The 17,462-nt window shown below is 32.6% G+C and overlaps 1 protein-coding gene across 2 annotated transcripts; it reads right to left on the reverse strand.

Moving 5' to 3' along the window:
* Positions 1 to 1,631: 1,631 nt before the first annotated feature.
* ULP1D (UB-like protease 1D) lies at positions 1,632 to 16,646 on the reverse strand. 2 transcript variants are annotated; one of them, XM_068606607.1, is made up of 14 exons: positions 16,187 to 16,646; positions 15,955 to 16,021; positions 14,341 to 14,435; positions 13,953 to 14,251; positions 13,093 to 13,141; positions 12,835 to 12,917; positions 12,699 to 12,731; positions 12,506 to 12,601; positions 11,189 to 11,279; positions 7,934 to 8,031; positions 3,638 to 3,760; positions 2,774 to 2,888; positions 2,224 to 2,331; positions 1,632 to 2,141 (listed from the first exon to the last, which is right to left on the reverse strand). In XM_068606607.1, the coding sequence occupies exons 1-14, from the start codon at positions 16,478 to 16,480 to the stop codon at positions 1,962 to 1,964; spliced, it is 1,731 nt and encodes a 576-aa protein (XP_068462708.1). In that variant the 5' UTR covers positions 16,481 to 16,646; the 3' UTR covers positions 1,632 to 1,961. The 2 variants fall into 2 exon arrangements, with proteins under 2 accessions (XP_068462708.1, XP_068462709.1); XM_068606608.2 differs by having other exon boundaries at positions 13,953 to 14,254; positions 16,187 to 16,645.
* Positions 16,647 to 17,462: the final 816 nt, after the last annotated feature.

The following is a 17,462-nucleotide window of genomic DNA, read 5'->3' on the forward strand; positions in this document are numbered from 1 at the left end:
AGCTGAAATGTCAAGTAGTATAATGATGCTTAACATGAAAGCTTTTTATAAAAACATAAAAAAAAGTGTTTTTAATTACAATAAAACTATAATGATGTATTTTATTTTTGACCAATTTGTATGAAATTGTTTATATTTTAACTAAAATATTCTGATAATCTTACAATATTAAAATGTTTAAATATGTCATTGAAATTAAGCTTCATATCCAGTTTATTACGAAAAATTACATCCAAAATATCTAAATCTATGAACAATTTCGGATTATAAAATGACTTTTGACACACGTAATCTAGAATGTTTACAAAATACGAAAAATGAAACGACAAAAGATACAATGACAAACCAATGCACGGGAACAGAAAAAATATAACTCAAAAACTATTTTTTTTACCACAAAACCACAAATGAATTTCCAAATCCTCTTCCAAAATGCGTAAAGAATCACCAAAAAAAATCTTCAACTAGCTCAAATGAGTGTTGGGGGTACTGAGAAAAATAGAAAGAATTAAAAAGGTGAAAAACTGTCTAGAATTTTAGGGTTTATTTTTTTTATTGAAGGAAAAAATTGTATTTTCACATTTATTACACTATAATATATGAAGGTGCATGAAGAAACAACTTATTGTCTATAGTATCTAAATTCATTGGATTATATGAAAACGGTATAATATGGATTTGAGAAATTCTCTCTACACTTTTATAATCTTTTCCTGGACTTCTATATAATTTTTTTTTAGTTCCAACAGTATCCTTCTTCTAAGTATGATGATGAAGAATATAGTGTGTTTTTCTTCATTTTCAAATGGTGATAGTTATTTGTGATGGTTAGTGGTTGAGATAAATTTTGTAATGTTTGGCTAACTCACTAGATTTTTTTCATTTTGTTACAAAACTTAGAAAAAACCAGCGATGTGCAAAATTAAAAAATAATAAAATATTCCTATTAGAGATTGTCTAATACAACAAATTTTCTCATCAACCCTCTTACACACACGCTCAAATGATGAAACTTCTCTCTCAAATGTTGCAATTGAAGTGTTACGGTTAAAAGAGAATATAGGATGCCGGAATGTAAAGTTATTTAAAAATGTAAAGTTTTATCTTTATTTATAATTATTCAAATTTTTTTTAAAAAAATTAAAACTGCCTTTTTATAATTAATATGGAGATAGTCATAATTAATATGGAGGTGCATAAAGGGAGAATTTGCCTTTGGATTCTAAGGAAAAAAAGGTAACATTTCTCATATTTTTGTTTCATCCCGAATTTTACACCGTTTATAGATTATCTAATAAGCTGAGCTACACTTGTTTAAGTGAGGTTATATTAATCTTGTCGAATAGTTAAAGGGAAAAAAACTACAATCTTCATCAATTAGACCTTTAACTAAGTGAAAATCATGGCAGATAGAAGAGTTAAAATGTGGCGTTTGATGGTAGGTTAGTATTACATGCAATGCCCAAATCCTGAATCCTAATAGTTTTTAAACTTATTATTTCTTCTACATTATTTAGAACAAGACATTCCAAGAATATTTTAAAACATGTAATCTGAAATTGCATTTTCAAAAAGGATAAAATAAAAATTAAAAAAAGGTGCAGAAAGAAAACATGGTGCCAGGACAAAAGTTGTTAAAAACACAAATTATTTGAAGTATAAATAAGGGGTAGATACGAAGGGTATTAACTCTACTATACATTTGGAAAGAGCAGCTAACCCAAAAGAAATGGTTAGAAAGTAGAAACTTTGATTGTTATTTGTTCATTCCAAACGGTCAGCTACCCTTTCTCGTATTAACGACTGCTGGATTAGTAAGCAGGTGGTAGGAAATTATCCAAAAATTATCAGCTTAATAGCTGATGTCTGTACAAGGAAAAAATTCCAGTGGCACCAACTATATGAAAATATAAACAGATTTTTGGTTCAAGGAAATGAGAATTGCAATTCATGATTGCATGTTACGCCATAGAATCCTTGGCGGACTCAACAGAATGAGTTGCAGGGCAGGCAGAAGATGAAGGAGAAGATTCTAACTCACAATTATCCCTCATTGAATTCTGTAATTTTTCTACAAGCAATTTACGGATTTTCATTCTCAAATTGGATGCCTGTTCTGGTTTGAACCATCGCTTTCCAAACTGTAAGTTGACAAGTATAAGTCAACAGGAAAACCAATTTTTTGACATAAAGTTATCTTAATAAAGAAGCAATAGCTATTACCATTGCCAAATCTTCCTTTTTCAGTCTCTCAGGTGCTTCTTCCATGAAACGCTCAATGAAGTACAATACAAAAAGACCACAGTCATACTCATTCTTCTGTTGGGGAACCTGGTGCAATGTGTAAATGCAACAGATGAAAATTTTTAGGAAAAAAAATCACTATAATTGTTGAAACAGTTGCAAAATAGTTTTGCTGCTTTCTCTTTTATCATCAATTTTATGAATCTAACTTCAATAAGATGGACCTGGAGCATCCAATCAAAGTTTTGAAATAAATTTCAATGTCTTTTTACGTGAAGACTAGACGTGTTTTTCTTTTTTTCTATAATCTTATAAGAAACAGTTTTCTTGAGAGGTGTTTAAGAAGAACCTCATTCCTTCGAATGTAATCACTAAGAAAAAGTCTCATGAACTCCGCACCTAATCTATTAGAGGTCAAACATTCATTTCATTAAGAAAAAAATAGTGAAAGATAAGTTTATCTTCAAACTATCATAAAGAGTATCACTACGATAGCACCTTGTTCTAGATTTACAGCTTGCAAATTTACCGTAATGATATGACATTCAATTCTACGAGGAAGGCACTTCCATATTCTGTCCGCAATTGAAACATCTGAAGACACATCCTCCCGATCCATATAGTTCTTTTCTTCAATCAAATAGCTACAATACATAATTTCACAGCATTAAGTTTTGATGTTTGAATTCAGATAAATGCCTATGGCATATACAAAATTGATTTTCACCGTTCAAACCATCAATTTTACTACCAGGTTTGAGTGAAAACTATCATCCACTTTAAAGGTGCTGGCTAAGTGACTAGGTCAGTCACTTTCTCAGAACAGTTCCTAAACAACAATGTTATAAAGCCACATAACTAAAGAAGATATTGGCAAGAATGCAAGTGACCACATTTGGTTGCAGCTGGGAATGCATATAAAATATACAAGTAGAAAAGTCATAAAAAGAATTCCAGTTAAAATCTGAAGTTTGAAGATATTTAGATGCATAAAAGTTGCAATGAGCAAAAAAACGATTGCTAACTAAAAGTAAGTTTACAAATACATAAAAGTTGAAATAGAATTTAGATTGTAGCAAAAACATTTCCATTAGCAAATAATACATTGATATCTATTTCCATATTTCCCATGAGAATGGTTTTTTAAAATAAGACATATCATCTTTGTAGCTTACAAAAACTTGATCAGATAATCATATTTGTTGACTACAGAAGACCTCATCACAATTTAATAAAAAAAACAGATAGAAATATTGCCAACTTCACAACCACCTTAAAAGTTATAGCAGAGTAGAAGTGGCAAAATGTGTTTTTGAGCAAATTATCATTTGTATCGATGAAATGGAAATGTCACATATGAGATATAATCATACATACACTTGTTTAACCTCACCTTTTAATATTATCAAAAACTGATTTACTAGAGTGAAGACCCAAAGAATCCAAATGAAGTAAGATTGGCCCCGATTCATCTTCTTTATCTGGGATACAAATAATGACCAAGCTCCAGTGAAGGCTGGACATATGAAACATCATGAGTACTAAACCAGAACTGAGTAAAGGGAGAAGGTAAGATAAAGATATGACAATATGCTCCAGTGAAATACAAAATTTTGGCAGGAAGGGCATAATAGGCATAGACAAATGAGTATAACAGTAGCCAATGTGACTCAATCATATAAAAATAATGTTAAGGTGGAAGAAGAGATGCCAAGAAATGTTATACCAAAGAAAACCAACAAAGCATGAAAATACATGGAGCATCCAAAAAAGTAAACCAACAAACAAGAAAAGAAAATGAAAATCCAAAAGATAAAGTAGAAACAAATATTTTGTCTATCATTCTTCTGAAGAACAATTGTACACACGAACTTCAATTATATATACTTATGCTAATAACTACTTGCCTTGAATGGACCTAATTTTAGAAAATAAACTGTCCTAAAATAATACAGTTCATAATTATATTTAATACTCTCCCTCAAGCTAGTGAATGAACATCAATCATTTCCAGCTTTGCTAGCAAGATCCCAAAAAACCACTTCATGGGTAGTCCATTCTGTCAAATGATATCCCAATGGATCATATCCAATGGTTATTTATACTCTAATCCACTCTCTGCTTGATAAAGTGTTCGTCTCTCTCAGTGTGTTTTGTCCTATCATGTTAAATTCGGTTAAGTACAAATGCTAATGATCAATTTGATGTTGCAGAACAGTTCTATAGGTGCTCCATATTTTACATTAAGGTTATCTAAACTGATAGCCTAGAACTCAAGCTTCTTGTGCTGAGGCTCAGAATTCAGCCTTTGGACTTGATCAAGCAACTACATTATGTTTCTTACTACTCCATGTTACCCAGGTTTGCACTCCGAAAAATACAATAAGAAAACATGTCCTCCTTTCAATAATTGAACCTTGCATGATTTTCTTATTTCCATTGGAATCTGATCCAACCAAACACAACTAGTAAAAATTCAAAGATACAAAGTACCTCAAAAACTATCCACAGATTGAAGCCATCTTTTCAGTTTGCACACTAACTCGTAAAAAAAATATGCTTCTGGTTAAAAAAGTTGAGACACATTACCCAAGGACAATAATTTTGGTAGCTATTTTAATATTTTATTACCTTGCCCCCCCTACCAAATTTAGATTGACTTTTGCATTTCCTTTCCCTATCTCGGCAAACTACAATTTACACTTTCCAACTTCTGTTACATCAATTTTTATATACCATTATATCAAATCAGCAACAATATCATATTGTTCTCTTCGACTCCCTCATATTTCCATCTTGGCATTACTTTTCAGTCATTGGTGGTTTTAAAGAAAAAAAACTCCCTACCTGCTCCGCATTTGTCAACAATGATGAGTGAATTATTTGAGAAAGTTACATGATATATTAAACTCAAAACAGCATACAGTTTGCATCTTATTCTTCCATATCACCAAAATTTCCTCCCAAAAGCACTCAGTATCCTCAGGAGCAAAGATATCAGACTCGAGAGTCTACTTAGACTCGTGCGAGGTCGGTAAACCCCACTCGTAGACTCAGAAAGAGTCTACTTCTTACAAAAAATTTAATTAAAAAAATTCATGATACCAATTCCATAATATTAAAATAAAAAAATCTGCAACCAGCTTAAAAATCTCCAACCCCAACCTAAAATTAACCCTAAACCCAATCAGCTAAAAAGCCCCAACCCAATTTTAAAAGCCCCACATAATTAAAAAAAGCCCACCCCTAAACCCAATCTGCTAAAAATCCCCAACCCTAAACCCAATCTACCAAAAATCCCCAATCTGCTAAAAATCTCCAATCCTAAAAATAATTCCCCACGAAACCCACATAGCAGCAGTAGACCAAGGCTCAACAAGGTGCGGCGAGGCGCGACGACGGCGATAACGTTGTGATTTGAGGCGCAATCTAAGGACGACGACGACACGATTGGAGGAGCAGCAACAGTGATAAAGACGACAGTGAGAACGCGAACGAGGTAGGAAAGAAACCTTAAATCCTATCATAAATGAAACACACCCCTCTAAATCGTTTTGGGCTTTTTTTTTCAAAACTCATTGACTCGACCTCAAACTCATGAGTTTGCACCGAGTTCACCGAGTCAGTCCAAGTCTGCACCGAGTCTGCCAAAAAGCTTGTTTACTCACGAGTTGACTCGCCAGGCAGAACTAGACTCGTTTAGTCAAAAGGGTTCAAGGGTGAACCCGCGAGTTTGATAACCTTGCTCAGGAGCACCTTCTGTCTGCAATTGGTTCTGAATGACGCATTTGTCTATACCTCCAAGAATAGCTTCCCTTGAAATATTGAAGAATTTGTTTACTGCCTCTAAATATGAGGATCATACATAAATTGACTACCCACAATAATGGCATAAGCATGAGTCTGTAAATTCCCACAAACACTGAAAATAATGACCAAGACAATGATGTGTAAATTACACACTTCAGAGAAGGACCCTGAGAATGCAAAGCATGGAGGCATTTCTGGCTCATAGGCTATGGGAATTGACCAGTTTGGTGGTGGCAATTGTCAGGGGTGCTCAAAGTCAAATAAAGGTCAATTCCAATTGTGGGTATCCACTGCAAACAAGGAGATGCAGAGTCTATACTACTATTGAAAGGAACACAGTGCTGCAGTCTAGGGTACAAAAGTGGAAGTAGAGCCTCCAAGATCAAGAGCTCTAAAGATTTACATTTCACCTACTTCACATTATAGCAATAAAAAAATTATTGCTAAGCTTTGTGGAGGGTAGTTATAATTAAATTAGGAATCCCACAATCCTTGCCAACATTATTTGTGAGCTGATTTGAACTAAAACTATTTCAAGATTGAAGTTAGGTGACACCGGATGATATTATGTTGTGTTATTAAGCAGCCCTTCACATACCTTTCAATTCAGTGTTTCATGAAAGAATAGAATATATTGAAATTGGCTGTCATTTTTGTTCTAGAGAAAGTTCTATTGAAGGAAGTGAACACTGAATCTATTGATTCCAATGATCAACTATCAAACTATTTCTTAGCATCTCAAAATTCAATATATTTGTTTCAAGGTTGGAGCATTTGGTTTATATACCCAACTTCTAGGGGGAGTGTTGGAAATACAAGCGTGAATTAGTTCAGATTCATGTATTATGTAATTTGTGCACTTGGAATAAAGAATTCACAAGCATAGGAAGTAGCACTCTTGGTACTTACTACTTATGACCATAAAGTGTAATTATTACAAAGTGCGTATAAATATCAATGTAACAAGTACCTTTTTACTCAAAGCAATTTATAAAATCATCTCAACCTTTTTCTTTCAAGGAACACTATAAATTATAAATGAATACTTTTCAGATATTATAAGTTGTAACCCAGTCCAAAGATTTGCATCATCAGTCCCAAATGTTTAGGGGACAACGAAAATGCCACAAGTACACAAAAATAAATGGATTGACACTTTAATTATAGCAATTACATAGCAGTAAGAATATAAATACACAAAGTATCGGATGTTTCACTTATGGATTTCCACCAGTAGCATGCCCACTACTTATAATCTATGTAGCACAGATACGGACACTGACACGGAGACACGTATAATCTCTAAAATGTAGGACACGGGGACATGGATCTATATATTATATAATTTTGAATTATATAAATTGAAAATAAATATTTATGTGCAAAAGTATGTTTCAGATTCTTTTGGGAGCAGGAAGATATTTTTCATGACTGGTTCAAAAGAATTTGTTCCTTATTTTTATAATCATAATAAAAATTTATACAATAAATTTGAGTTTTTAGAAAATATTTGTATTTATACCTTTTAAAATTGTGTTAGAACCGTGCTAAAATTTTAAAAAATCCAACAAATATTTTTTGAATTGAACACTTCACCGATAAGTGTCCTGCGAGTGTCCAACACGGATACGCCCATTTAAAAGAAGTGTCCGAGCCTCATAGCTTATAATAAAATATATTCACTATTTAATTTGATGGAACCCAATTTTTTTTATCAAATTTAGGTAAAAGTCAATATAAAATAAGACCTTTATGTCATGTGAACAGTAATTTCTTCAGATAATATAACATAATTCCAAGGAAAACACGGAAAGAACTTCTAAATATTCACAGATTATCATTTACAAACAAAAGTTCAATGATAATGAAGAAAACTTACTCCTCGTGTATTGGAATCAAAACATACGCCTTCTGAAAAATATTTACACCCTTCCACCATCTTCTGAACTTTGCAAAGATCACATCTCTATCACTTTGCTAGATATTTACAATAAATAATAAATTAGAACATGCATAGAAAAAAGTACAAATTGAAAGGAATTTAAGGAACACAAAGATAGAAATTAATTAGAAACAAAACAACTTTACAACAAATAGAGAATCAAACTAACAGATTCTCATTATTTTCTGACCCAAAAGACTCTACACACTCTTGTCTATTCAGACAATCAATATTTTACATTTAAATTAGTTAAGTTGCAGGCCTATGGATTATTTAAGGACTTTGTTTTTAAAGTAAGTCTTTAATTTAGAAGTTTGTTATACAAACTGGATCAGAAAAACTTATGGAAGATAAGTTTTCAGAGATAAAAGAGACAACAAAGTATATTTCCTTAAACGAAAGAATTACAGAAATTTACAAACATGTATATTTTCTTTGAGGGTCCAATATCCTGCCATGTATATCTTTGTTCTTACCTTTTTCTCCAAACCCCAAACATATATATATATATATATACAAACCTCTCTTATTCATCAACTACTCTACTGACATGGTAATTGACTCTCAACTACTTGTAATTACATCAAATAGCTCTATTTCCCTTGCCCTTATTTCTTCTCTTGTAAACCTTTGTAATAGGAGGTTGTGTCCTATCAATACCCGTCCCATCAAGATGCACCTTGTCCTCAAGGTGGCATAGTGAAGAATGTTTAGTAATAACAGAACCTTCCTCCTGACTGCTTTCAAATTCTACTAACTACTAACTCTCTTACTAACCAACATCATTGATTCTGCAATCCAATCCAACACATCCTCTAGAAACAAATTCAACTCATGACCCTTTGTTAGTACTTCAGGTAGGGGTTGAGACTTTTGTGTATGGTATATAACTTTTTTTCAAAATGGCCACATGGAACATTGAATGAATTTTAGAATAAGGTGGAAGCTCCAGCTGATATGCTACTACTACTACCTTGGCGAAAATTTTGTAGAGACCATAATGGCGCAGACTTAACTTGTCATTCAACTTTTTAGCCAAATATTTCATCTTATTCAGTTGTATTTTGAGATACACCCAATCCCCCACTTCTAACTGAACATCTCTACGATGATGGTCAACATATCTTTCCATTTCATCTTGGGCCTTCAAGAGATTCTCTCATAACTCCTTTAACAAAGTGTCTCTTTGGTGAGTAAGCTGATTAATTCCTTCAAGTCGAGAATGAATATTGGTCCCTCGTAGCAAGGGAGAAGGGTCTTGGCCATAAAGTGCACTAAAAAGAGATATTTGCATTATAATTTGTGTTGAACCAAAACTCTGCCGAAGGCAAGTGTGAAGGCACTGCCTTGGTTTCATACCTGTCAGACATTGTAAGTAAATTTCTTAAGCACCCATTAACAACCTCGGTTTTTCCATCCGTTTATGGATGATATGTCATGCTCATGCGAAGTTAAGTTCCTATTAGCCTAAACATTTCCTTCCAAAAACTACTCATTAAGAGTTGGTCTCAATCTGACACAAGGGTAGTAGGAAATCCTTACAAACAATTTTGCTATTGTCATTGCTGAAAAAGGGTGTCACAACACAAAGAAATGAGCATATTGAGTTAGCCGATTCACAACCACTAGAATAAAATATTTTCCTTCAGCCTTAGGAAGGTCACCTATAAAAAGTCCATTAATATGTTTGCTTGACTTTTATGTGGAATAGGGAGACATTGTAATAGCCCTGCTAGAGATAGCGTACTCGACTTTTTTCATTGACAGATATCACAAGAAGCTATGTACTCTTTAATATCAATCCACATACCCACCCAATAAACAAATCTTGCTATCCATTTATATGTTCAAAAAAACCCTGAGTGGCCCCCAACATGAGTCATGAAATTCTTTTAAAAGAGTTGGGATTCTCACATATGTTTGTAATTAGATCCTTGAACTTAAAAATAATTTTCAATTAGGTCCCTACCCCGTTTCCTTTAGGATTCTATTATGTAAGGGAAACTAAATAAAAAGATTTCAACAATTAGGGGACCAATAAGTAATTAAACTACTAACTTGGTCCACATTTTCAATTAGATCCATCTACTTAACAAAAGTATGGGACCCAAATGGAAATATGGCAAAGAACACAATGACAAATTATTTAAAAGTTCAAGGACCTAATTATCAACATCCAAAGTACAACTAGTAGGGATTAATATAAAAATCCTTAAAAAAGTCAAGGGCACAGAGATAATTTTTCCTTTTAGGAATAAAGTGTTATAGAAAACAATTTCAATTTCAATTTCATAGCTCCATCTATTTTCTATTTATAGAAAGGATTGTTGCAATTGTGTGCCATGTACACACGGGTATTCTTATATATAATAAAAAGATACAATAATAGGGAAAATAATTAATTAATTAATAACTATAATGAGGATTAACTCCTAAGATATTTTCCTATTTAATGTAATCAAACCATATCTTTAAAGTTCCACCTCATGATGGAGCATATATGTCATATGAGCGAACCTTGAATTAACATGGATTTCTACATTGCTCACTGAATTGCAAGTCTCCTTTACTACTCCTGTTCTTCTTTGTGACAGTCAAAGTGCTGTGTCTATTGCTCACAATCCAGTATTTCATAATCGCACTAAACACATGCAGATTGATGTTTTCTTTGTGCGGGAGAATTATTACAAAGCAACTCTACATATACCATATTCGCACTCTTGATCAATGGGCAAATGTGCTGACCAAGCCTCTATCTTCGGATCGTTTTACTTTTCATAGAGTCAAACTCAATGTGAAGAGTTTTTCTTATGAAAATCTTCCCCTTGAGTTTGAGGGGTGTTAGTCTATATAAATATTAGTTAGTTTTTACAACTGTCAGCTATTATTAACAATAGCTGGTGCATATAGCTTTTGCTGTAAGCGGTGCCAATAAATAAGTCTGTACTCCTCTTATTTCATTAGTGCAGAAATAATAAAATTTCAGTCTGTTCCTCTTGTTCATTTTCTCTAAAAAATACCAATATCTGATTAACCGATACTTAAACAAGTCATGTGGCAAACATTTTGCCATATTTTGAATGGAACAATCAATGATACATTATATTATAATGATTAGGAGTCTACTTCCTGAGGAAAAATAATCTGTTCATGCAAGTGAAAACAGAAATGAATCAGAAGATAATTAATCACCTTGTACGAAACAGCTTCTTTAAGCTTCTTGTAGAAATATGTATTGAAAAAATGGTAGTCGGTTGTCAACAATACTTGCCGCTGCAAATATCTATATCCAAATGAAAATGCCAAAAGTAGAGAAGTCAGAAACTAAAATGGAAAATATGTCCCAAGGACTATTACTGTGCTGTAGTATATAATTCATGTGTTCACCATAACTAATCCTAAATAGAGAAAAAAAGAAGTGATGTAAACATGTGTTCACCATAAGTTTTGTCCTTCAAGGATCAATTTTAAAATGAATGACTCATCAATTGAACTTCCACATAAATAAAATAATATAAATAATCTAAACATAATGTCACAATCACAAGAATTACCTTCATAAATTAGCTTAGCACAAATTCTTTATAAAAACTATCACCATGAGTCAAATAAATGTAGAGTAAAAACAACAAAATAACATTAAATCCATAATATTTCATAAAACAAAATAACATTTTTGCAAACCAAGCATGAACTTTAAATTCTTGGCTTGCCTTGATTCTTTGACGCCTCTCTTAACAACAAATACATTAATCCAATTTGGTTAGTCAAAAGTCGTTACAGCATTATCAAATTCCCGGTTATTATTATTACAAATAGTCAATCATGAATTGTCCTTCAACCCCAATTTTTAACCGCATACAGGGGTCAAGGAAATAGTATATCAGATAATTATTAGAGAAAGAGAATATATGATCTTAATGATAACATTTAAACAGTGTAATATCCTACAATATATTTTATATAAAAACAATGTATATATATATATATATATATATATATATATTTTATATATTTACACACTATTTGAAAGTTAAGAGCATTCAAACCTTAAAATTTGTGAAATGTGTAAGCTGATATTTTCACCAGTCAAATGTGCCTTAAAATGTCATCACATTGGTCCTTGAAGGACAAAACTTGCGGCATTAATCGTCAAAGGACCAATTTAATCGATAAATGAGCAGTGGGAAGTTGCTTATCTCATTAGAGGTTCACAGTGGGTGTTTGTCAAAATTAAAACATAAAGAGACTAAATAAAAGCAGAAATTACAAAATAAACATAGACAATCCGCTATAATTTATTTTGGAACCAAAAATGTTCAATCCTTCAATGCCCTATCAATCAAGCATGCATTGATTTATGTTTTTTCCATCAATATTCCTTACAAATTAAATACAATGAGTGAAGGGTAATAAAAGAAAGAAGATAACATAATTATGCATTTATCTCTTCATCATAAAATGAAATTCTTTTAAAAGGACCAAGAAACTAAAGAAGGCTAGACTTACTGAATGTAAAAGTTCATTATTGTTGATGTTAAATAGCCTTCAGGGGCAAGGCAATCTGTGTCTTTGTAACAAATTTCTACACACTCTGGATCATCTCTGAGTCATCACAGGGAAATTCAACAGGTCATGCAAAGTAAATAAGAAAAAAATTATAGTTGAATGACCATGTTACTGTATTATTCTTTAGAAGTACCTTGATGGAAAATAGATCTTAGCTTCTTTCAGGCTGAAAAGAAATGGACACAAATAATACAAAGGATTTTCTGGGAATATCGCAGAAGATGAAATAAATAAATAAATAAAAATGCAAGCAAACGATATTCACTTACTATTCAGCATATTGGTTTTCGGTTTTCTCCACAATATGAGCCTCATCATCGTCGTCGTCAATATCAAGAACAATGGGCTGACCCTGTTTAAAACATGTAATCACTTGTGAATACTGGTAAAGCTAAAGACGTGTCAAATCATAAATAAACTACTGATTTTAAATTGAGATTTGGGACTTGTATAACCAACAACTACAACAGCCAAGTGTCCTGAGCTAACTATAATTTAAATGGATAAATAAGAAAAAATAGACACACCTTTCTGGACCTTGAGCCATCTAATTGAATTGCCTGAGAAGCAACCTTCCTACCATGTCAGTAAAGAGTAAATAAGGATCCAACATTATGAATTTATTCATTCAGAAAACCTAGCTAGAGCCAAAACTAACAAGCTATATCGGCCACCATCTTCAGCATAAATATAAAGGGTGAAGAAGAGGAACTCATGAATAATTTTCTGTGATAAATGATGATGATGTAATGACCTTTGAATACAAACTTTGTTCAACAGGAGTGGAACATAATTGCAATACACAGCACAGTTAACCCTCATATTTAATCGTAAAAATCATAGTGTACTAATTTAAGCATGAAAGATCATAAGTTACACTAATCCGCTCCTGTGACATCAAAATAGCTCAGACAGATATTAATAAACCATCCTCTAGCTATCCAATGTGACACTTGAACACTATGGAATACTTGGAATAGCATGCCCCTAAGAATTTATAATAAAGGATTTCAATTCAAATCCCTGATCAAAGTACCATGGAAAATTCATTGGAATCACGTGGAAGAGTGAAAAATACCCTTTGTGCTTATGGATGAAATGGACTAGCCTTTATTGTGCATCCTCAAATATCCAAAGATACCACACCAAATTTAAAAGCATACACAACCTCATGAACCAATGGATACCCTGAGGCATATATCTAATTGGCATACTGACAAAAATGCACTACATCAGCTTTATGAACCACAAAAAAATACATTTCAAGTAAACTGACGATGGCAAAACAACTAAATAAAGTAATTAAATACATCAACACCAAAATCACACAATAATGTTACCATTCTGAAAAGCATTGGAATGAAAACCACAAGACATTTTCACTTACTCTTTTGGGTAGCATCTTGACAGATTTCTCCCAATATTCCGCAGAGAAAAAGTGGATGTTGCTCTACAAGTTTTACCATCACTGAAAGTATCATGTTTAGAAAGTTTACTAGGACACCGAAACGGCAATTGTCTTGATGATGAACGATGTCGCTTTCTTCTTCTAGGGGCTCCATTGTCTGGTATTTTCTGGTTGTCACAATGTTTGAAATGTGACTCTTTTTCAAATGCACCAGAAGCAGCATTTTCATGTATTTTCTGGTTCTCTTTTTTAAATGCACTGCCAGTTGTACAACTAGTCTGCTTAACAAATTAAAGTCAGGTAATGTAATATCAGGTAAGTTAGAAGTTGGAAATTGAGTAATATACAAATGATGCAAAGACCTTACACTATCTTCCATTTTTTTAACAAAGTAAGATGTAAAAGTGGATAGTGGCTGAGCATGAGATGACAGAGTCCCTTCTCTCAAATCATTAGACACACCTACAAAAACAATCATTTCTTAGAATACAAAAGCCATGTATTTTAATTGTTGAAAATCACTAATTCTATATTTATGGTAACAATAGTGGTTTATAGCCATATAATCATTTGATTTAGAGGAAACAAAATATACTCTATTTATGTATATAGCTAATGTAATAAGTTTACCCGTATGTGGTATTCTGTTAGGATACACAAAGAAGAGGAACTAGTTAGAATTAGAATGTCATGAATTAGTTACTGGAGGTGCTAGTTAGATATAAATAAGAAAGAAGGAGACGGGGAGGAGTGTGTGTAATTTTTTTTGTAGATTGAGCTTTAGCTCTTTGTGAAGGGGAAGCCTTGAAGGAGAGAGTGTTCTCCTATTTCTTGTTCTTTTCATTCAATAAAAACCTTTCTTCTCTTCTCTTTATAATTCTTGGTTCCTAACATATACCAATGCTTTCTTCAAAATCATAATGCACAACAATATTTACCTCAACAATTTATAGCACCTAAGGGTGTTCTTCATCAAATTTCTTGTGCCCACACACCTCAACAAAACAGGGTGATTAAGGGCAAAAATAGACATCTCTCGAAACCACTCTGACTCTTTCCCTCCATGATTATGCTGCCCCCTATTTTTTACAATAGATTATCCCATCTTTTCTAACCATATTGTTATTATTGAGAAGATGGACAAGTCTAACTATTCCACTTGGGCTTCCAAAACCAGGTTATGGTTATGTGGGTTTGACTACAAATCCCATCTCACTATCACTGTTCAATCCATTCCAACATAAACTCGAGAACAATGAATAAATATGGATGTTCAACTCTATAGTATTATTAAAATCCATTATTTACACCACACTCAAACCTATTTTTCATCCCCATGAGATGTGTTCATAAGTTTGGATTGAGGTCTGTGTCCTTTATACCAATGGCACACAGTGTTTGTATGGTGTGTGCCAGGGGAAATTCACAAAATTGCTCCCTAAAAGGCCCTACCTAGATGTCACAATTACCTAGCTGAATTAGAGCTTTTGCTGCTAGACTGAGTTGTGACTGCTCCAGCCACCCAATACTGTACTTTCTCTACAACTCAAAACCACAACTCTATTTGAGTTCCAAATTTCCCAAAAGCATATCTGCGACGCAATCCCACTATAGCACACAATTAGAAACCATTACAGACATATAATGCCAAAATATTCCGTTTCAATGTTGATATTTGTAATCTCATAAGGACAACAGTTTCTCCTTTTTATAGCTGCACCCAAATGCCACGCTACTGTCATTGCACACCACAAGAGCATTGCATTAAAATACACACATACATCAGTTCCAATAGTCACTTAGTTGGAATTGTCAGAAAATATCATTAGATTCCCTATCAACACCAAGCTTGACTTTCAAGTTTCAACCATACTTTGCCTTCCATTTAACTACCATTGACATGTAAACAAATAAAATCCTACATACTCCATAATTTTGAATCATCACAGGAATCACTGTATAAAGGGGAAAAAAAACTTACCCTTGGTAACAACAGCACTTGAGCTCGTAGTTTGTTCGGACAGCGGCTTATTGTCCTCATCAACTTCCTGTTCTACAAAGGAAAACCAAAAACCAAACAAAACATAAGTAATCAAACTAAAAGCAACAAAAAAAAAAAACAAATAACACAGATTACACAAAAAAAATGGGAAAACCCTAGAAAATAAATGTCTCAATCAAACACAACATGACAAGAACCGATGATGCGGAACCTGACGAAGCCGCGTGGATTCCCGGCGACTAAGTTCCTGTTGGTAGCGGTCGATGGTAGCGCGAAGCTTGGCGCCATTGTCGGGTAAATTCTTGCCGGTAGCTTCGAGTGTTCTCTTCTTGCTCTGAATCGACTCCTTGAGCTTGTGATCGGGAATAGCATTGAGGTCGTCCTGATCAGAAGCCATGGCGGAGGAAGACACTATGACCACCTCCCGCGGCGGCGAGTCATGTTGAAGTTGTCGGTTCCAGTCAATGGAGAGAAGAACCTGTGGTTGTTGTCGCTGCTCCTCCATGCATTTGAGGAGAGAGGAGAGTGAGTGAAACAGTTTGTTACTGTTACCTTGTAAATTGTTTAGGTCGGAAATAGATGATGAAATTGGTCGCAGTGAGTGGCGCGCCACCACTTTGTGGGTTAACTCTTCCTCTCTTCTGCCCCTTGGGTCTGACAAATTATTTATTAAGTTCTTCACACTTTCACGTGCATCTTATATACTATTGTAAATATAAATATAAATATATATATATATAAAGAAATATACTTTTTAATGACTATTTTTTTACTTTTTAATTAAATCTATTTTATAATAAAAAATATAGTTTTATAGTTTCTTTATTAAAAATATAGACATAACTTATTTATTTAAAAATAATAATATTTTTTTAATTATTTATTTTCTTAAGACTGTACTATTTAATATTATGAAAATATAAACAAAACTAAATGTTCGGAGTAATGAATTGAAATTTTAATGTTGATGACAAACTTTATATGAAAAGTTAGTATGAGATGTAAGAAAAATAGTTTTTCAAATTTTTTAGTATAAAGTGAAAGATTACATGGGATTTCATTCCGATAATATTTTTTGGACAATTCAAGTTCGTATAAAACAAGAATAATTATTAAAATAATATTATAATTATTAAAATTATAAAATTATAAAAAAAAATATTAGGTCTTAGGAAAAAGGGTAAAAAAACTCAGCAGGAGTAATGGTGATTGTGGAACAAGAGTTGTTTATATAGAAAAATTTATAGAAATTAAATAAGAAGGAAAATTGGAATTAACGTTTTCATATATTAGAATGAATATGCATATTTAATTTGTACAATTTTTTATATATTTGTTATTACAACAATATATATTTTAATTTAAATATATAATAATTGTATTTAGTTGCCAATAATTATTAATGTAAATTTATAACCTTCAAATTATGTTCTTCTTATATAGTAAAATCCACATTTTTTCAAATTCTTTTCTTAAATTTTATTTTC

The sequence above is a fragment of the Phaseolus vulgaris genome, chromosome 3, assembly GCF_051622355.1.
Source record: "Phaseolus vulgaris cultivar YP4 chromosome 3, ASM5162235v1, whole genome shotgun sequence".
Taxonomy (NCBI): domain Eukaryota; kingdom Viridiplantae; phylum Streptophyta; class Magnoliopsida; order Fabales; family Fabaceae; genus Phaseolus; species Phaseolus vulgaris.

Coding starts and splice junctions, on each gene's coding strand:
- ULP1D (XM_068606608.2), bottom strand. CDS start 16,480: ATGGAGGAGCAGCGACAACAACCACAGGTTCTTCTCTCCATTGACTGG. Junction 14,436..15,954: donor AAGTGCTGTTGTTACCAAGG/GTAAGTTTTTTT, acceptor TTGTTTTTGTAG/GTGTGTCTAATGATTTGAGA. Junction 12,602..12,698: donor AAGATCTATTTTCCATCAAG/GTACTTCTAAAG, acceptor GTGATGACTCAG/AGATGATCCAGAGTGTGTAG.